Source organism: Pelobates fuscus, chromosome 8 (assembly GCF_036172605.1).
Source record: "Pelobates fuscus isolate aPelFus1 chromosome 8, aPelFus1.pri, whole genome shotgun sequence".
NCBI lineage: Eukaryota > Metazoa > Chordata > Amphibia > Anura > Pelobatidae > Pelobates > Pelobates fuscus.
The window spans coordinates 164,248,407-164,270,104 of NC_086324.1; the positions used below are offsets into that span (position 1 = coordinate 164,248,407).

At 42.7% G+C, this 21,698-nt stretch overlaps 1 protein-coding gene across 3 annotated transcripts in view; it reads right to left on the reverse strand.

Moving 5' to 3' along the window:
* Positions 1–4,501: 4,501 nt before the first annotated feature.
* The window catches only part of LLGL1 (LLGL scribble cell polarity complex component 1), a 32,501-nt gene continuing 15,304 nt past the window's right edge, over positions 4,502–21,698 (reverse strand). The window contains exons 3-23 of one of the 3 annotated variants that reach the window (XM_063430653.1): positions 21,528–21,609; positions 20,848–20,963; positions 18,916–19,074; positions 18,536–18,698; positions 17,863–17,998; positions 16,312–16,366; positions 15,786–15,940; positions 15,348–15,565; positions 15,170–15,237; positions 14,189–14,342; positions 12,984–13,088; positions 12,601–12,893; positions 11,538–11,691; positions 11,227–11,380; positions 10,845–11,128; positions 10,142–10,406; positions 9,252–9,366; positions 8,934–9,019; positions 8,111–8,228; positions 6,493–6,569; positions 4,502–6,355 (exon numbers count right to left, since the gene is read on the reverse strand). In XM_063430653.1, the coding sequence (XP_063286723.1) occupies positions 6,494–6,569; positions 8,111–8,228; positions 8,934–9,019; positions 9,252–9,366; positions 10,142–10,406; positions 10,845–11,128; positions 11,227–11,380; positions 11,538–11,691; positions 12,601–12,893; positions 12,984–13,088; positions 14,189–14,342; positions 15,170–15,237; positions 15,348–15,565; positions 15,786–15,940; positions 16,312–16,366; positions 17,863–17,998; positions 18,536–18,698; positions 18,916–19,074; positions 20,848–20,963; positions 21,528–21,609 (2,956 nt within the window). In that variant the 3' untranslated portion in view covers positions 4,502–6,355; position 6,493. Of the gene's footprint in view, positions 6,356–6,492; positions 6,570–8,110; positions 8,229–8,933; positions 9,020–9,251; positions 9,367–10,141; positions 10,407–10,844; positions 11,129–11,226; positions 11,381–11,537; positions 11,692–12,600; positions 12,894–12,983; positions 13,089–14,188; positions 14,343–15,169; positions 15,238–15,347; positions 15,566–15,785; positions 15,941–16,311; positions 16,367–17,862; positions 17,999–18,535; positions 18,699–18,915; positions 19,075–20,832; positions 20,964–21,527; positions 21,610–21,698 lie in introns of all 3 variants that reach the window. The other 2 variants (XM_063430652.1, XM_063430651.1) reach the window with 2 other exon arrangements.

The following is a 21,698-nucleotide window of genomic DNA, read 5'->3' on the forward strand; positions in this document are numbered from 1 at the left end:
AATAAACTTGCACTTCACATTATACTGTGGGTTGAGTGCTTTGTATCGTCTGCTTCTAAATGCAGATACTGGCCATCTCGTGGTTCTATTCCCTGCAGTCTCCATCTACAAGAGTTTTTATACCATGGTAAAATCTGAAACTTTGCAATATTATTACAGTAACATTTTATACCAACCCCCCCCCCCCTTAAATGTGTATTTACATATATACACACACACACACTCTGTAGCCCGACACTGTAAGCAATTTCCAAAAAAAAATTTTGAAAAGTACAGTATAAAAAAAGTTGCCTGACTGACAGTGGACGTCCTCACACTCGTAGGGCTTCAAAGTAAACAAAAGAGCAAATTTATTTTAAGGAGATGTGCATTTGCCTATAACCAGTGCTTCACTCCAACTACCTTTGACATATTAAGAAAAGCTTGGTAATGGGACTGGAATGGTGAATGTATGCTGTTGCACAGCTGTAAAAAAAATATATCTATATCTTTTTGATTTTGAAGTCCTATGTTCTTCACTTTGGCTGAAATCAAACTTGATGATCTCAGCCAATCCAATGCTTTCCCATAGGAAAGTATTAGGAGGCTATTGTGCATGTGTGGCAAAAGGCTGCGCGGCCAAACAGCATCTCCATGGGGAGCATTCAGCGACTCCATGTGTGGCAAAAAGCTGCGCGGCCAAACATCTCCATGGCGAGCATTCAGCGACTCCATGTGTGGCAAAAAGCTGCGCGGCCAAACATCTCCATGGCGAGCATTCAGCAACTCCGTGTGTGGCAAAAAGCTGCGCAGCCAAACAGCATCTCCATGGCGAGCATTCAGCGACTCCATGCAGACCCATGTGTGGCAAAAAGCTGCGCAGCCAAACATCTCCATGGGGAGCATTCAGCGCCTCCATGCAAACCACTCTAATACACTGATGGAAAATCCAATACACTTCCCCTCCTTCCTCCACTCTAATTTAATACACTGCCTCCACTCTACTACACTGCCCCCTCAACTGATTTTAATACATTGCACCCACTCCCATCCCTCTAATTTAATACACTGCCCTCCCTCACCCAACTTAATGAGTCCAACTTGTCTGGTTACAACTACATGTCTGTTCGTCCACCCATTGTAAAGCGCTGCGGAATTTGACGGCGCTCTATAAATATCATAATTCTCTGCTCTCTTGCGGCCATGGGAGGGAAGACAAGAATCAGACGGGAAATATATTTCCTGTCTTGCGGCTGGTCACAGCCACAGCACAAAGCGGCCCCAGGGCAGGTGGGCCGCAATTGTGACATGTTTGGCCTACAGTGTCCTTTACCCAAAATGGGAAATTTCCAAGAGTGCACATTCTGCAATGAGCAAACAAGATCGAGGAGTGACTTGGTTAATAATGGTTCATCTCGAGGAGCAGGCTTCACAAATCCTTGCAGCAGAGGCTTCTGGGAAGTGTTGTTCATGTGACAGTGTAGAAAACTAAAGATGAATTACGCCTGTAAACATTCAATGCGCATCATGGTAGTTTTGCATAACTGTACAATATCTACCCCCTCAACTACAAATAAAAATGTAAATGTTGGGATAGTTAAGTCCTATGCTGCAAGACTGGCCTAAACGTTACTCACAGTTGGAAGTCCAAGGTTCACTCACCAGAGGTTAATCGTCACTCCCCAATCGCTTGTGCATACCTCCTACCTCTAGCGTCCTAAGCTGATGATAAAACCACCCAGTATAAGTAACTGTAACCTAACCTGCACCGTGCACCTAACGTGCGTGTGAGAGAGAGCCTGGACTGTCAATTTAATAATATAAACTCAATGTATACTAAGCTACACAGTGCATCAACAGTAATCAAAATAGAGTGGCTTACATACCATTTACCTCCTTGAGTTGCCACCTCTACCATTTATTTTTAATACTAATTAGTGGACAACCAGCATTTCTCATTAAACGGTACATGTATAGACATTGGCAATAAATTATACATTAAGCAATCTGCAACCAAAGGTCCTCAGTTACAAGTGAGTGTACGTCTCTCTATTTCTGTTCCTGCCCATATCACCAATTAACGCTGGATAATTGTAAATTTGCCCCAGGTGTCCAGAATCTGTAGGTAAAACATTACCTCAATCTAACCCCGATTTTAACCCTAAATGTCCCAGTTGAGCCCCTAACTGTAAGCTGTGTGTAACCGTAACTTTGCTACCTTTGCAGTAGAAGCCTTTTCACACACACACACACACACACACACACACACGGATCCTGAGGGCAGGGAGGTTCCCAATGGCAAGGGATGAGTTCCAATGATTGCCAAACTGTGAGGGGCAGAGTGAAGGGCAGAGTCTCACAGTCATCCCAGAGCAAGGACAGACAGACCTGAAATCTCAAACAGCTAAACGGACCCTTTCCTGCAGCCGTGATATGGGATCAGGTTTTATTCTGGAGGAGTTTATGTACGAGTCACTGATGTAGGATGTAAGTGCGGTTCTATGGTACACCGAGGCAGTGGCATACACACTGGGGTCGCAGCTGCGACCAGGCCCGGCCGCCCTGCGACCCAGTTATGTGCGGCCATGGACGCATTTTGCCCAGCTCCCGGAGCCGGAATATGACCTCACTCCAGCATCAGTGATACGCGAGGGAGCTGAACAGGAGGCTCACCAGCAGCCCCACTGGACCCCAGGGAAAGCTGGAATGCCCTCAGCACTCCCAAAAGGTAAGGAGGTAAGGGTGGGTGATTAAATATAAAAAAAAAAAAAGTGTTTATGTATGTCTGTTAGCTAGTGTGTATTTGTATCTGAATGTTTGTCATTAAAGGACCACTATAGTGCCATTAAATCAAACTGTTTCCTAGCACTATGTAATTCTTAGGTTCCCCCCACGCTTGTGCGCCCCGCTCCCCTCTGGGCTGAAGGAGTTTAAACCCCATTCAGCGCTGGGATCCTCTCCGCCCCACCTCCGAATGCGCAGCAAGAGCCGCGCGCATTCAAACCGCCCATAGGAAAGCATTACTCAATGCTTTCCTATGGACGTTCAGCGCATTCTCACTGATTTTCACAGTGAGAATCGCTGAAGCACCTTTAGCAGCTGTCAGTGAGATACCCACTAGAGGCTGGATTAACCCTGCAGTGTAAAGATAGCAGTTTCTCTAAAACTGCTATGTTTACAGCTGCAGGGTTAAAACTAGAGGGACCTGGCACCCAGACCACTTCATTGAGCTGAAGTAGTCTGGGTGCCTATAGTGTTCCTTTAAGTGTATGTATCTGCATGCACTGGTGTACATACCGGTGTTGCAGCCCTGCAACCTGGTGCCATGTGTCGCAGCCCCGGCATGCGCAGTGTAAGCACCAGGCGACAGATCAGTTTTCACGCAGGGGCCCCATGGATTGTGTGTCCACCACTGCACAGAGGTGTACTTTACATATCATTTCTGGATGAGAAGGGCTAGAAGTACAGAGGGTTCTCCTGCTCTCCCTCACAGCACATGCACTGTAGTTGCTGTGAATCCTCTTGCTTTTCCAAGAGAATATAGGGGAACCCAAGCAAGGCCAGGATTTATTTATTATTATTTTTTTTCCCCACACCTGCAAAGATCTACAAAGGAATATGACGGGGCGTGAGTTATGTTACATCCTTAGATATGTTATCAGCCTTTCCTGATTGCTTGAACCCAACCCTAATTATGTCACTCAGTCAATGCACCTTCCAATATAAAAAAAAAAAAAAACAGTGGGCTGATTTGTACGATTAGCACAGGCTAATAACATAGCCATTTGCTCAACTTCACTACGGATTTATTATCCGTGTAGCAGGTAATTCAGAGTTTAAGATCCATCCCCTCTTAAAGGGCACTCCTGGAACAATTTACTAATATTTAAAAAAGTCGATCCAATTACTTTGATGAAGGTCATGTAACGAGTTGTATTTCGGTTGATTACAAAGAAGCTGTAAGCATACTTTTCAGCCCTAGCTGCCTGTCCCAGCAGTTAAAGTTACATGCCTTCCATTCTATGAGACCTTTTATTCTACCAGAGCAAAACAATTTGTAAATATTTAATTTTCATTTCCATTTAAAAAAAAAAAGATTTAAAAAAAAAAAGTTTATGCAAATTACAAGTGTAAATGGGTCATTTTGCAAAAAAATGCAATTCTTTGGGTAAAGTTCTGCAAGTCTGGTTTAATATTTGCAGTTCCCAAATCAGAGAATACGCACTGCAGTAGCAAAAAAGGGATTTAAACACCAATCCTCCACTCGGGACAACTTTAAAGTTATCTAGCCGCTAACAACTGGCGACAAATGATCAATGTGTGATGCCTCATTTTGTTCTATGTTCACGCAACTCTAACTTTATTGTGAATGCTAAGCTATACATCCTCTGAGATGAATTGAAAAAAAAACCAAGGATTTAAAGTGCACTGAATAGGGAGATTGATACCAAGTATTACTTTACTCGATCTTACCAAGATTAAGAAAAAAAAAAAAATAATAATTAAATATAAATAGACAAAATTCTTTATTTTTCTTTTAATAAAAACAGGGTAATCTAAACAAAAAAAAAATTACATTCTAAACAGAAAAATAAAATCCACAGAAAATGGATAATTCTCGAAAGATAAACTTGTCAGAGACAACGTTAGCGAATCGTTTCCAGCTCTGCTCTGTTCCCCTACCCCCGTATAAACTGTAGTCATATCACACAGAAAGATAAGCCGTACCAAAAATAGCCTTAAAAATGGAAGGCAAGGCATCCAAAAATATTTCTAAAAACTCAATGGTCCAAAAAAAAAAAAAAGTTTGGGTAATCCCCAGAGTGCTGCCAGGGGCCCAATAACTCACAGTTTGTGCAACTAGCAGTCCGTGGCTGCAGTGAAAGTGAATATATATATTAAAAATAAAACAAAAATCTAGTTCAGCCTGCAAGTCTTCAACTGCCAAAAGACTTCGTGTCCCATGATGCTTTACCAGGCAGCCAATGGGATTTGTGGGAGTGTAGCGTTTCTTTGATTGCTGTATACGGCTTATGTTACAGCCCGATATAACCCGGTAACGCAGCAGAGAGGGCAGCTTCTGGAGTCACACCAGGATCACAGAAAGGCAGGTGAAGACCGGCTACTCACATACATAATGCAGGAAGCCAGAATCAGTTCGGTTATTGCTGGGTTAATGGCTTTTTAAACCAATTCTCCACTTTAAGCCTGGGGGGCATGAACTGAAACCTTTAATTAGCAAATTGGGTATTGAAGCTGAAGCTATAGGATTTATTTCCTCAAACACTGAATTGTAGTAAAGTGAACAGTTAATGGCAAGTGGCTGCATAGTTGGAGAATTTATTCTCAAACCCAACCTTTCCGCCTACAATGCACACCTTCATTTTCAAGTCACTACAATTCCGTGTTTTGAGAATAAGCCCTTTGGTGATGGTGATGTGCTTTCAGAGTGAAATGTGATTTTGAAAAAAAAAGTTTAAAAAAATTCAGGTTTATAAAAATTTACTTCAACAGCAGAAATCTGGAAGAACCTACTAGCCAGCTCATCCGGAGTAGGAGATTCCTCTGCAGAAATCGGAAACGGGAAAGGATCATCTAAAGAGCTAAAATGCTCATGGCGGTGGTGATTGTAGTTGAATGCCAACAATTGTGAACCTGAAAGCTTTGGTCTGTACAGATGGGGACACATGATAACCATTTCACAGCAGTTATGGGAGTTTTAAACAAAAAAGACCCCCCTTTATCAGTCTGCAGAGGGAGGCAAGATTTGCTGGTACGAAACACTGAAGAAAAACACTTCTCTAGATTTACCATCCCGCTTCAAGGCACGCCGAGATATTTACCGCTTTAAGCCACCTGATGGCAGGGTAGCGATAGTTCATTAAAGTCCAGCAGGGCCGCTGTTCAGGAAAGCAGCCAGAAACTGCCCATACACGGGGCACCGGGGCATGCAAGAGTGAAGATGGTCTAAAATCCATGCTATCGAGGAAGGTCCTATCGCCTGGTCACTCCAGCCCCTCCATGCCATAAATCCATGGTTGTCCTGTGAATCAGCAGTTCCTTTATGAAATCTACATCACGCAAGGGGACAAAACCAGATTTTGAGGGGTTTCCTCCCGTTCATTTTCTATGCCGTGATCGTATGAAAAGAATTTTAGGAGGAACAATGCACACTTCGTAGAAGGGACTGCTGTAATAGGCTCACTTATCATAACGGAGGTCCGGTGGCACCGCCTGCAAGCAGTCTGGGAAATTACTGGAAGAGTGAAGAGTAAAATCCACATATGCCTCAGATTAGTGTCTGCTGATGTGAAGGCTGCTCCACACAAGTTCTAAGTAAACCAGATGTCCATGAAGACTAGATGACAGTCCTGTCCTAAAGAAGAGGGAGGGGAGGGGAAATGCTGCTATGAAAAATGAATCTAGTACCAGGCAAACATAACAGACATGATCCTACAACAAGGCTGTTCGTACTGCACAGAGCACAATCAGGGGGTACTTTTAAGTACTGACCTCATTTAATGAGGATTTCAGAGGAACGTGGGTCATCTGTAGAATTCTTTATGTTTCTCTCAGACTCTTCTGTCGGCCTGTAGAAAGAAATGGGAGAAGGAAAAATAAAATGTTATACATGCACACTATATGAACAATGCACTTTACTGTTGGGCTCAGAGTTCAAACCTCCCAATAAAAATAAAATAAAATAAAAAAAGCAGCCTTCTCATCTACCACAGTCACAGTTCAAAGATCATAGAAGACAATATTGGATCTCGGGAGACTGAAAATCGCTGAATGACAGATCCTTCCCATTCCTGCATTTTCTATAGCAAGTATGAAAACCGCTGGGGACAGCACTATTAAAAAGGGACACTCCAGGCATCCAGACCACTTCTGCCCATTGGAGTGGTCTGGGTGCCAACTCACATCACCCTTAACCCTGCAAGTGTAATTATTCCAGTTTTTATAAAGTTTTTCTATCAGACAGCCACTAGAGGAACTTCTGGGTTCTTATGACACAAATAGTGTTTTAAACGCCGCTGGATGTCCTCACGCCATGCATGAGGACCTCCAGCATAGCCGGAAACCCCATAGGAAAGTATTGAATAATGCTTTCCAATGGGGAGCGGCCATTGCCGCTCATGCACATTAGGTCTCCCCCGCTGGCCGACATCCCAGCACTAAGGGACATCGGCAATGGATTCAGGTAAGTGTGTAAAGGGATTTTAATCCCTTCAGCAACATGGAAGGGAGGGGGCACTGCAGGATTCTGCAGTGCCAGGAAAACGGATTTGTTTCTTGGCACTGGAGAGTCCCTTTAAAAGGATAGCTCACGCCCACTATGGGCTTTAAGGGTGATTGAATCGGTGATATAGGTTATAAATACTATTAAAAAGTTATATTAAAGTCGATGGTATGATTACATATCCCTATCCACAGTTACTTGCTAAATAAGCGTTCTATGTAAGAATGGCTCAGGGAATGGGTGGTTTCTCCGTATATTAGATTAGCTTTTTACTGCCTGTAGCGGATTGGTAGACAGCATAACGGAAGAGAAATTTGCACAACATATTAAACTGGTTTTCATACCAGGGCTGCGTAACATAGTAAAGGCATTTGGTTTTTGAACAAAGCCTGCCATTTACAATATTGGGAAATGTCTGAAATTGAACGAGTTTCACACTTTAAGCTTAAAATAGACAAATAGGAGGAATTCTCCCAGTAAATTCAGGATTCAGTTCGGATATTCAGCTCTACAATTGAAAAGGAACTTCAAACTCCCAAAAACCTGCACTTTAATAAATCCCTCTCACAAGTAGTCTGAATTGCTTTCTACCCAGTCTGCAATTTCAGGATTTTCTGGATTTGCGAAGATTGTTCCAGGTTGGGAAATGTGGTCTTTATTTTGACATTTTGTCATGGTTTCCCTAGAATCACCATGGTCTTGAATAAACCCCAATCTGGAATTTCAAATCGTTTTTCGTGTTTGCTCTTAGATTCCAGGAATGAAAATACTGACTATATAGTGTCAATGGGATTTAATAAGGTACTAGCACAAATCACTCTCAAATGGGAAAATTATCTATTCAGAAACAAAGCAGCGATTCTGTAGGAAAACCCTGCACACACTTACCCCAGTATGTCCCTTACATCTTCTACGGTGATGTCACCTGTGGTATCGAGCGTGGTGTCTGTACTATTCAAAGGAGAGTCAAGAGGGGAGGGAGATAAGGCTGCCATGTGTTCATTCCCTGCAGAGAGCCAGGAAACCGGACCAAAAGGAAACAAGAGAAATTAGATGTAGAGAACACACACTGGTAACCAGTGACTGAGGTTTTGGTTTCCTTTTTGCCTGGGAACTTAAACCACAAACAACGTGAGATAAGGTAGTCTTGTTATCTGTAACAATGTTAACATGGCTACTGACAGGGATGGCTACAAGCTAGAATCTTACTCCTAAACTAAAGGCCAATCCAAATCTAAAACCATTTTTTTTGCCCACATACAAAGAGTACAGTAAGCATATTAAAAGAAGAAAGTAACTCTGTAATTTAAGATAGATAGAGATATATATATATAAATAATTTTAAGCCAATGAGAATACAGCTACAGCGACCAGAAAATGCAAGGCGCTGCCAAGACCAAGGCTGTCATTGAATCCTCAGACATTAACAGAAATAGTTCCAAACCATTAATAAATTGGTTAACCACTTAACATAAGACAGCACTCCGGATCTCCACCATAGCTTCATTAACCCCTTAAGGACACATGACGTGTGTGACACGTCATGATTCCATTTTATTCCAGAGGTTTGGTCCTTAAGGGGTTAAAATGGCGTCCGGAGCATTTATTTAAACGTATGAAATTTACGTGTTTAATATGCCAACATATTTAAAAATAATAATAATTCTACTTTACATTTTATTAATTAGGAGAAATTTCTAAGCACTCTCACCTTCTGTTCCCGATTGAGTCCCTTCGGAATCCCTCGCTATATGAGTTCCATTAGCCTGATTGGTTTTTGGAGAGTCTGCACCTTTGCTACAGAAACAAAAAGCAATGGGGGATTTTTATTGAATAAAGTAAAACCTGGGTTGGGTGCGTGGGTGGATGAGAGCCAGAAGGCCATTTTTGATTTCAAGGTGGAAGACAGAATTGTGAAAACCCTCAGTTGCAGAGGATAGGAGTGGGGGCCCCATTACTGGTTGCTAAGGAACTAGTCTGCATCTATGTGATCTGAAAGGCAGAGATTGCGGGGTATATCCATCCATACCTTAGGTGTAGTGCATCGTGAGGTCGCTCAAACTCTACCAGGCACACTGGCTCTGTGATGTGCTTGGCACTGAGAGAAAACCGTTCATATTCCGACGGAGATATCAGGTAAAATCCTAAAGCAGAGAGAGAGAGAGAGAGAGAGAGAGAGAGAGAAAGAGAGAGAGAGAGGGGAGGACTGTAAATAGCAAATTATAAGGAGGTGGAGGGTTTATCAAGACTTTGCTGGGAGCAGTCTTTCATTTGGAATGTTTTTTTACATTATACAGCTGTCAAAGCAGAACATGTAAAGTGCAAGAGGGGAAAAAAAAGGGGGGGGGGTGAGAAGACAGATTCGCACAACGCAAGATTAGTTCCATGGAGGATTTTATGCATGCATGACAGAAACATGGATCCTGGACGATGACAACTGACCACACAAGAAAGTCAGGTAAGTATATCTTGCTTTAGCTTTTCACCTGGAACATGACACACAAAGCAGGTAGGTCAACTTGAGGTATTTGCAAAATATGCAGAGAACCCAAAAGTGACAGCTGTATTAAATCCAAGTTTCCATAATTCAACTGGAAAATCTATAAAATATGGAAACATTTCAACCTAAAAAGGAGAGCAAAATATGTCCACTTGGAGGTATGGAGTGTAAATCCCAAAAGGTTTCCCATAGAACATGGAATCTTACAACCTAGACCTCAATAGCAGGCGATTCAAACAATTCAGAACAGCTGGAGCCAAGGTTGAACACACAAATCTAGATCATGTAAAATGCAGGGTCTTACGGGGAACATTTTATTTAGTAAACAGATTAAATCATGGTTTAAAGAAGATCATACTGCAAAAACAATGGATTAAAACTTTGTTTTTCACATTTTCAATAATGTGCCCCAATCTCACCTTGTCCATATTTTGTAAAGATACAAGATGCGATTCCACTGATATCTTCTTTGCGGATGCAGTCATATCGTACTTGCGGTCGCAGCCCTGGGACACTGAAAACGTGAATATCTCCCAGGTTTGTCAGACATGCCAAACAGTTCTCAGCATAATCTTCAGATGTAGAGCTGACAAAGGTGGCCAGAGCCACTTTCCGTACCCGGCAACCCTCGTGGGCTGTCAATTTAAACTTTGTTTTGGCACTGACCTTGGGCAAGGTGAATATCTGGAAACCACAACAACGCTTTTATACAAGATTTTCCTAAAAAGATACTTGAGATTTAAAAAAATAAATAAATAAAAAAGTGTATATATAATAAGCTCCCTAACCCCTCCACCCCCCAAAAACGGTACAAAAGGCTAAATATTTGATTATGAACTTATGCAATTCACTGCAATAAATTAAGACCGCTTTTTGCAATAAACACCGTAGGTTGTTCTTCAATCCCTTTTTGCACCAAAGTCAGTGAAATTAAAACACACATAGTGCGTAGTTCTGTTTGTGGAAATATTGCTCAGTTTTTACATCTGGCAAAGGAGATGCCTTATGAGACAAGATATCGTCTGGTGCAATTGGGAGCAGAATAATAAAGTACCACCAATTAAACGAGTTTAATACCGGGTTTTGGGGTGCTGGTGGCAAAGCCTCAGTTGTGCCACTAACCTTAAATTGCTCCTCGGAAGCAATGAGCACAGAATGCGTTCCCTGCATGTCGGGTGCTTTTGCCAGGTCACGTGACACTTCATATGGCTCTGGCAGAGGATTCCCCCTGCCATCCAGTACCGCTATAGACACAACAGGGGCACGATGCATGAGTTGGATTTCCTTTCCCAGGATGGCCTCAGCACATCGCTCTGAGAACTTCTCCCGCGATGGCACTTCTAGGGCATATGCAAACACTGAGCCGGAGTTGGTGCCTGCCCACATAGTGGGTCCATGATGGACAGCTAAGGAGACACAGTCACAGATTATAATCCATCACAGGGGCAAAGCCCTCAGCCACAGATTGTGTGTTTTGTAGGGGGGGGGTATATGTATTTCGTACCATCTCTAAGAAACGTGTCAGCAAAATACAAGCAGCGCACAACACCAGAAAGGGAGTCATCGGCTGATCGGGGCTCAATCCTTCTCTGAACAGGTGTCACTTCCAGGTCATGAGGTCCTGCCTGCTCGGCAAGATGGGCATTCGCTTCCTGCAGCTGGGGAATTAGAGAGACAAACAGACATGTGCCCATCTGGTTTCCTTACTTTATAAGACATACCAACTCTAAAATACAGAACAAAAAAAAAAAAAACCATTTAAACAGTAGCAAGATTTAGATTCATAAACCCAACTTCCAGTCACACGTGTTCTACCTTGCTTGCTGGGCTTGCAGTGTTCGGTCTCTTCTTTCCTGAAACTCTGCTTTTCCGGATTCTACGGAATGACTGCCTTAGGGACTTCTTCAGAGACTTGACGCGGGACAAAGGTCCTTCCATAGCCAGAGAGTCATTTGGGTGCAGAGTGCACCTGTAAAAAGAATTTAATTTTTTTTTATTTTTTTTTTTTTAAACAAACAAAAAAGTCATGGTTTAAGGAATGGAATGTCAGGAATCTGTCAGTTCACCCAAAATCTTTTTTGACTAGTAGATCAGTAGAACCCTGGGAGCTACGGGCAGGTTGGACTAGTAGATCAGTAGAACCCTGGGAGCTACGGGCAGGTTGGACTAGTAGATCAGTAGAACCCTGGGAGCTACGGGCAGGTTGAACTAGTAGATCAGTAGAACCCTGGGAGCTACGGGCAGGTTGAACTAGTAGATCAGTAGAACCCTGGGAGCTACGGGCAGGTTGAACTAGTAGATCAGTAGAACCCTGGGAGCTACGGGCAGGTTGGACTAGTAGATCAGTAGAACCCTGGGAGCTACGGGCAGGTTGGACTAGTAGATCAGTAGAACCCTGGGAGCTACGGGCAGGTTAAACTAGTAGATCAGTAGAACCCTGGGAGCTACGGGCAGGTTGGACTAGTAGATCAGTAGAACCCTGGGAGCTACGGGCAGGTTGGACTAGTAGATCAGTAGAACCCTGGGAGCTACGGGCAGGTTGGACTAGTAGATCAGTAGAACCCTGGGAGCTACGGGCAGGTTGAACTAGTAGATCAGAAGGACCCTGGGCATGTAATGTTGAGGGTTGTGCACAGCTTTAGGGCCACTCTGTTCATCACCCCTGACAACCATATATGGAATAGAGAGTGTGTAAAATGGCAATAAGGAGTCACTTTTTACACACAAAGGTAGGCCATTAGTATGTCTGTCTCTGGTTCCTCATGTACCCCTATCAGTATCGGTCTCTTCGGGGATAGATTCAGTGTATTGAAAGGACTAATTAAGTGAAGTCAAGCTATTTTTGCCCAGTATTGAAAAATCTGCAGCCCATGGTTACCTTGCAAGCACAGGACTCCTTCGGTGATAATCAAAGAGCCCAAAGCCATGGCTAGTGCCAAATGCCACAAGACTCCACTCTGAGTGCAAGGATACAGCGGTCACAGCGGCTGGTGGCATACACTGAACCAGAAGGGTTGTCTGGAACCCAGGTGGGAAAAACAGTGAACCGTTTCTTGGAGTCAGTCTATCGTGGCCTTTCCACGTGAAGCCTTCTCTGTCCTGCAAGAGGTCCACAGTTGCCACGCCTATTGAGTGATCAGATTTCTCATCACTCAGATCCATCACCAGAACCTGTAAATATATCACAGACCAGATTTGTGAAGACTAGATCCCATGGGTTCCAGCCACAGGACTTAGCAGAAGTAATAAGTTAACCCTTACCTGCCCTGCGGTGCCAGCCACCACCATTTTGCCACTGTACTTGCAGAGGGCAATCTTCTGTATACCCAGGCGTGGATCATCACTGTATGGATCAAAGCATCCAACCTGAAAGGCAGATGGACATATTCTATCACTGAATGCGTGTGGCCAGGCTACAGTCTAAGACTTCCATGACAGCACACCGCTTTCTTAAACTGTCAGGGAGTTGGAAAATGAGCAGATAAAATGTGTTGGTTGCTAAAGCACAGTCAAAAATATAAAAAAAAAAAAAAAAAAACTTTTTTTATTATTTTTTTTTAAAACACGCAACAATGCACACAGTTCTCCTGTTCTGTTTAGTTGAACAGACACAGGGTGGGAGCAGGATAACATTGGGTGGGGAGGTGTTTCAAGCAAGAAAACTATTTAGCATCTGGGAATGAAGAGATGTTGTAAGGCAGAATGTGGCCAGCATTTCCTGCCTGAATGCCAGAATTGTTGCTTAAAGGACCACTCTAGGCACCCAGACCACTTCAGCTTAATGAAGTGGTCTGGGTGCCAGGTCCCTCTAGGATTAACCCCCTTTTTTTGTTTTTATAAACATAGCAGTTTCAGAGAAACTGCTATGTTTAGAATAGGATTAATCCAGCCTCCAAATCCTCAAGTGGCTGTCTCACTGACAGCCGCTAGAGGCGCTTGCGTGATTCTCACTGTGAAAATCAGTGAGAGCACGCAAGCGTCCATAGGAAAGCATTGTAAATGCTTTCCTATGAGACCGGCTGAATGCGCGCAGCTCTTGCCGCGCATGCAGCCAAAAGGGAGGATCGGAGGCGGAGAGGAGGAGGAGAGCTCCCCGCCTGGCGCTGGAATAAAGGTAAGTTTTAACCCTTTACTCTCCCAGAGCCCGGCGGGAGAGGGTCCCTGAGGGTGGGGGCACCCTCAGGGCACTATAGTGCCAGGAAAACAAGTATGTTTTCCTGGCACTATAGTGGTCCTTTAAGTGTGCAACAGATCTGGCTGCTAACACCGCGTTGTGCTAAGATGGATACAGAAGATCTGCAAAAAAATAAAAAATAAACACACCAGACGTTGACGTTCAGCATGCTTGGGTTCTTACCCTACTAGACCAGGCCATGGACAAAGGCTGATACTGTATTGGACACAACACTGAGACAAATATTATCTTGCCACAGAGCCGCTGGCCCAGAAGAGGACATGCTAGATACCTTACGGAAAGGAGGCCAATCCTCTTCGTTGCTCTGGTTTAAACTCTCATTGTGGTCACAGTCTGTCTGGAAAATACCCGCTGTCCCTACGCGATAGAGGGGCTTCAAGGCAACTCCAGAGGCATCCCAGAAACGTACAGTCCCATCTTCATGGCTGATGAAAGAAAACACAAAAGCAGGGCATGAACAGTCTTACACTTAAAGGGATATCAAAGTGCAGAATCAGAAGTACTTCTATAGGTTTCATAATGAAAAGCTTGTGTTTGCTAAAGCTATAGCAGATGGGGTACAGATTTGGTAAAGAGCAGAATGATAGATAATCTAAAAAGGAGGAGTACAAATATGCAATAGATTATAGGTTCTTTAAAATAACCCCCCTTCCCAGTAACGGCTGAATGGTCTGGACTGCACAAGATAGATGGCCACAGGCCTGGCTGATGATGATGATCCCACTGTTCTTGCCGAGAGGGAGTGCTTAAAGGACCTCTCCCCCACACAGCTGGAGCCACTCTTCCAACACTGGATGATGATTTTAGATTAGGCTCCTATGTTTTGCCAAAAAATAAAAACAAAGATTCCCAAAACGCTTTCCAGTTTTGTCACGCTTTTTGAGTCATTGCCAATGTAAACAGGAGGGAAGTTCAGCCCACACAACAAGTAAGAACCTTGCTACTCATCTACATAGTGTTGTCCCATTATCAGGACTTCACCCTCCACTTCGTGCAGGGATGGGAGGGGGTATATAGTATATATGCAATTCATTCAGTACTGATCTCAAATGATTCAAAAAAATATAAAAAAATAAATACAAATTGGATTTCGAATCTGCAGTCAGCAGGGATATCAGACCAGTACCAGGTTAGTCAAATTAAAGTCTCATGCAATCCAACAATACTTGGTAGTAAAAATATGAACCATATAGAAAGCAAGCTCAGGTGTCTTAACGTTCCTAATTTGAAAGCACCATTCATTTAGTCATACCCAGTGAGAAGAAGTCCTCTCTGCGCTGGCTCCTCCGCTAGGTTTTTTCCACCATCTATTGGCCAGCTCTGACAAGAAGAAAAGAAAGCCAGGGCTAAGTTTTAATGGACATTTTGAGACAGAGATCAAAGTACAATTAGAACAAGTGCTTTTCTTTCATTAATATTTATATACTCACTACGGAAGAGAGTAGAGGATTCTGTTGCTTGCCCGCACTGATTATTCTCTCCCACAGCTTGAGGGTCACATTGGAGAGGTGATAGGAGCAGGTAATGGCTGAAGAGTGGAGCGGGGCCAAGTATGGCGAAGGAATCGTGGGCCACCCATGAGATACAAGGTCAATCACTACCAGCTCTTCCTCCACCAAGACTACCAGGGCAGTGGGATTGTCTAGCCCTACAGGAAACAGAAAGAAAGGAGGAACATTGTCAACATACCAAAAATGATGTCTGTGTGCAACGTCTATTTTTTGGCCCCAAGTCTCAAATGCAGGGTAATCAGCAGGAACATTCCACAGACACTGCCCCACATTCTGGGACAGAAGTTCTTTTTAAACAAAAGCCACCAGGTTTTCAGAACAACATTTATCAAGTGGTCCAACAATACACATACGTACCATCCTCACTCTGGAGGGAACACACTGTGAAGAAGTCAATAACCCGGGATGTAAAGTCCAAGGTGACCAGGTTCTTGTCTTGCAGGATGGTAACACAGTGTCGATCTCCATAGCTGGCCCGTGGCATGCCACCACTAAATATAATAAAGTGATTCCTGCAGGAAACATTTAGAAGGAGAGTACTACTATTGAGCCTCGATATCGCAGCAACAAAGCAGTGATGACCTAAGTTATATGTATTTACTATACCCCCTCATACTATTGCACAGTTGTATTAAAAAAAAAAAAAAATGGGAGTAATGCAGAGTATCTCACACAATGGCAGGTCTACAGCCTACAGGATCTCTTTTATCCAAGAGGTATCGTTGTAGTCTGTATGGGACAGGAACGTTCGTTCCCCTTTGCATCTGTTTGCCTATTGTATCTCTGAAGTCAACTATGCAGAACATCTACAAAAAGACTGTATACGGCTAAATAATATCAAAAGACACCATGGTAAACACAGTAAATATGACAAAATACATACCCCAAACTGCTGGATTTCCATTGAATTTTGTTTATAGCTTTGCAAGGAAAAGGCCCTGGGAAAAAAATAAAAAGTATACTTGACACTGTGCTACAAATATTACGTTTGGTGTGAGAGCAAGGGAAGAATTCATGTAAACAATCATCAAGATCATAAGTTTGTGCATCACACTTAATCAAATCAAAGTGGACAACTTGTTAAAGCATTATGGAGTATTAATTCAAAAGAGACATTTGTATTCAATTTAAATGTTCAACACTGAATGGAGGGGGAGTTTCAGGGAACTCCATGAGATTAAATGATATAGTGCTTACAGTCTCCCTTCCCTTATAAAAAGGTTACATCTTACACCAGTTATTTTGCAAAAAATTAGAAGTGTAAAATAAGATGGATATTTAAATTTATGCAAACAACTCAAGCTGAGAGAATGTGCTGGTTAGGATTCACATGGCTCCCCATGGGAACAACTAGAATGTTACATCAAGGGTCACTATGAAAAGTACACCAGATCTAAACAATATACTGTTCCAGTTTTACGATATAATGAGGACCCAAGTCTCTCGTACGCTGCTTCAATCATCATGTTATAGAGCAGATCTGATGAAATTCCAACTCGAGTTCAATAAACTTACAGTGATATTATACAGGAAACAGTCGGTCCAAATTAAACATTTCAGACGCAAAGCATTTAAAGTGGGCAAGCCAGAGGTGTCACGTTACAGTGAGAAAATTAAACAATGCTATGAGAATGGTGTGCGTGGTCAAGAAAATCTAAAAAGGTTTCGGATTTCCTCCCTATGCAGTGGTGAAAAGGAAGGACAATGAACTAAATTAGATCTTTGGAGAGTACGAGTGGAGAAGGTGACAGCAGCAAATAGAACTTTGACTTGTGCGTGTTTGTCGTCCAGTTTTTGACAGTACAGGGCAGAGTGCTGGATCAGCTCAAACATTAACCCCAAAATACTCAGAGGGCTGCTGTTTAACATTACATGGTGAGCACAAGGAAGGAATAATGGAAAGTTTTGAAGTTTACATTTACAAAGTGACCCGAGTGATTGTTCTCTGTAAAATGAATATGCAACAGATAGTTTAGCTGGTAATCTCACCCACACCGGGATATCTAATGAATCGACAGGACAAGATTAGATGTTTTGCTGTCCCCCATCTAGTAACGGTCTATTCAGACAACAGCAACTAGAGGGAGAAGTATTGTCCATGAATATCAATCTAGATCAGGAGTGCCCAATAGGTAGATATCCAGATGTTTTAAAACTATGATGCTTTGCCGTTCTAAAGACAATCCAAAAGCATCATGGGAGATGGAGTTCTACATCTGCGAATCTACCTATTGGGCACCCTTGCTCTAGAAGCTCCTGGGAGAAAAGTCACACCACAGTCCACAACATTTTTTTTTTTTTTATTTTTTTTTTTAAAGACAAAGTGTAAGAAATCCACTCACGACAACCAAGCAGTATGATCTGATATGATACAAAACCAACTACAGATTAAAAAAAATAAATGAATTTGTTAAATTATGGAATCTGAGCTCACCGTAAGGTATGGTAGCGGTAACCGGCTGCGTTGTGGTGGGGGAGCTTCCACCTACCGCCCACACCATGTAACCACCATCACTGTGAGAGCTGACAAAAGAGTTCCCACTGCTTTCCCAGCAAAGGCTCTCCAACTGCTGCAAAAGACACACAGAGCCACGTTAGGAGCCAAAATGTGTTAATCAGCATTTTAAACCACCTCACACTGGCCTGAGTCAAAACTATTAAATTTTTATTTAAGAAGACATTTGTAGAACGTGGAAATGACCAAGAACCAACTTAAGGGAGAGTGTGTACATAACCCCGGTACAGCTTTGTATTTAAGAACTTTTTTTTCTTAGCCTAAAATCTATCAAATGGGATAGGATTCTCCCCCCCCATCCCCCCATAGCAGTCTATATGGCTCTCAAAACAATTCAATGTTTCGTAAAGAGACACCGTAAAGTAAAATCTAAATGACAGCCACAGAAACAGAATATTAAAAAAAAAAAAAAAAAAAAAAAAAAAAGGTGTTAAAAGCCATTGGCTCGACAGTTTCTAATCTAAGCATATTTATTACAGCCAATAATATCAAGGTGTTCCTTGTATTAGCACATAAAGCCATTCGTTCCTGCTGCTTTCTAACCCTGAAAGGTTAAAGAGGTCACTTAGTTAAAAGATTTTGGCCTTGTTACCTGATTGCCCAGGAAGACATGTTCCACTTTGTGATCCCCTTGGTTCCACAGAGCCACCAGTCCTCGACTGTAACCAATCAGAATCCTTCCTGGCTGTTGAGGATGTTCTTGTAAAGACTCCACAGGACCCAGTGACTTCCCACAGCGATGCTCCTCTGGCATACTGACAAGAAAGGACATTAGTCAGTTTGTCTGGAAATGTGACCTTAAGCCACAAATTTTTTAAAAAAATAAAGTAATTCAATTCGACTACAGTCATCCCAAACCATATAGTATTTTTTTTTTTTTTTTTTTTTTTTTTAAAGGTGATAAGGGGAGGGGGGGTGCAGTATTATTTGGCACCTGTTCAGGTGATGGCAGCGTGTCAAACCTGTTCTCACCTCTGTAAGACCTCATCTGGAAGCAGGGTCCGATCCTCCAGGAGCCTCAAACTGGGTAGCTGCAGGAAGTACACACCACCACCTTCTGTCCCCAAAGCAGCCATATTGCACGCGGCATTTACTAGAATCACAGTCACACGTGTAGTGCTGGGAGGGGAACTGCAAACATCACAAGGAACACATGGTCAGATTCCGGCTTCCAAAAAGGATTTTATTTTTAACAAGCATACCAGTAGCCATCTTGGGGGCAGGGGTTGGAATTCCAAAAAAAAAGTTTATAAATTAATAAAAGCAGGGAGAAAAGGGGGAAGTTCCTCTTTAAAACGAGAGAGGAGTGAATAGTGAAAAAAGAACCATAGAAATAAATAGGTATTTTGGGCCAAACAGCTGAATTAGAAGCAGTTACCATGGAAACTAATGTTAAATAACCCTGTATAAAAATATAAAATAAATAACACCCCTTTCTAAAGTGAGAATTCCAAGTGAATTTCAAATTTAAAGGGCTAACAGTAACTGAACTGGAAACCGCTATTTTTACCTAGACTTTGAGATTCACTTTGAATTCTCACTTTAAAAAAAATACATACAAAATAAATAATGACCCCCGCTAAATATCAGCAATGAAGTTTCCAGTACCAATGTGCATGCCACCATTGTGAGCCTCACCGTCACCACCGTGAGCCCTTTTACACCCTCACGCTTGTACATTACCCTAATCGACCATGAACAGCAAGGGTACATTCTCAACATAACGTGAAAAAATTAAATAAATTCGATCTGGTTGCCCTGTCCACATAAGAAAGTACTGTAATCAGCAAGAGCAATGAAACAGAACTTTCAACCATTCACAGCTTAAGCCTGGCACTACAGCAAAAAGCAGGACTTTTCAGTGTCACTATAGGGTCAGGAACACAGACATGTATTCCTGACCCCATAGTGTTAAAACCACCATCTAGCCCCCCTGGGCCCCTCATGCCTCCCTAAATATAGTGAAATCATACTGTATTCAAGACAGAAGCTGCAGATCTGCATGCGGTTTGCCTCAGAAAACACAAGCAGTCTGCTGACATCAGAAGTGGTGGCTTGATCCAATCACAATGCTTCCCCATAGGATTGGCTGAGACTGACCAGGAGGCAGATCAGGGGCAGAGCCAGCACGATTCAAACACAGCCCTGGCCAATCAGCATCTCCTCATAGAGATGAATTGAATCAATGTATCTCTATGAGGAAAGTTCAGTGTCTGCATACAGAGGGAGGAGACACTGAATGTTTGGATGAGTTTTAGGCAACCATGACCCAGGAAGGATCTCTAACAGCCATATGAGGAGTGGCCAGTGAAGTGATCACTAGACTAATGTAAACACAGCATTTTCTCTGAAAAGACCGTGTTTACAGCAAAAAGCCTGAAGGTAATGATTCTACTCACCAGAACAAATTCAATAAGCTGTAGTTGTTCTGGTGACTATAGTGTCCCTTTAACCCCTTAAGGACCAAACTTCTGGAATAAAAGGGAATTATGACATGTCAGACACGTCATGTGTCCTTAAGGGGTTAAAAGGTGATGACACCAGCAATCAGGAGGATTTTAGTATAAATCATTATCAGCCTGGTTGAGTCATGGTTTTCTAGTTCACAGCATCTAGAATCCACAAAGATTTGGGGCAACACTGCTGTACCCCACTCTGTAATAACATGCGGACGTTAAACTGGGGCCATAATAGTGCCACCTACCACTGAATCAGTCTTACGGGCTATGGAAACACTTCATATCCCATGATGCTTAAAAGTCAGTGTCAGGTTGACTCTAACCCATTCCACCAATAGCAGATCCGTTCAAGATTGAGACACGTTATCTCAAGTCCCCCATGACCCATTTTTAGACAGACAAGCGTGAGAGAGAAAAGGTTTTTGAGTACTTAGCACAGTCGAACCCTGGCCGTCCCGGGAGAGTGAAGCTGCGGATTTCATCCAGGTGAGAGGAGCCATCTTTGTGCTGCAGCTGCCACAGGTGTAACGTGTTATCATCCAGCAGTGAGATAAGGCGACCCTAAAGGATTAAGAGGTTAGATCTTGCCTTCATTTGTACTAGACTAAAAGATTACCAGAGCAGATTTCAGAGACTACCATAACTGCGCATCTTAAGAGGTCCTGGTTAGGAGATTTCAGTCTCGCCTCTGTTTCTACAAGCTCTGAATGTGCCCAGCCAGACCAGCTTTCATTGATTTAGGGTGACTGCTGAGCATCATGGGATTTTAGTCTGGCTCCCAAGGAGAATTTCCTCCCTTTCCGAAACAATTTTTTTACTTTTACATTTCTAATAGATCTGAAAGACAATGGCATCACAGACTGGCTACCAAGCTAGCCAACGTAAAAGGTACTAATGAAAGCAGCGGTAGGCCATAAGCCATCCCTTATTGGGTCAGATTTTAAGTTTTTTGGTTTTATTCACACCTCTTTTTCTAAATTGTGCTTTACATTTCCAATTCTACAAAGTTCCTAGTTTAAATGAATAAATCTGATAACAAGCAGCAAAGGAAACGAAAAATAAAATAAATAAAACTGCACACATAAATCCACCGTTTGTACAATAGAAGTGTCTACAGAAGCCTACCTGTCCCGGCAGGAAATGCATTTGTGTGACGGTCGCCATGTCGTTGTGAAGCCCTGTGAATTCCACGCCTGGAGCGCCGTAGCTGCAGAAATCAGATTAAGGAAAGTACTGGAAGACAACGCAAGTGACAGCGGTCTGTTTCGGAGGTTAAAATAGAGCATTTTAACAGGA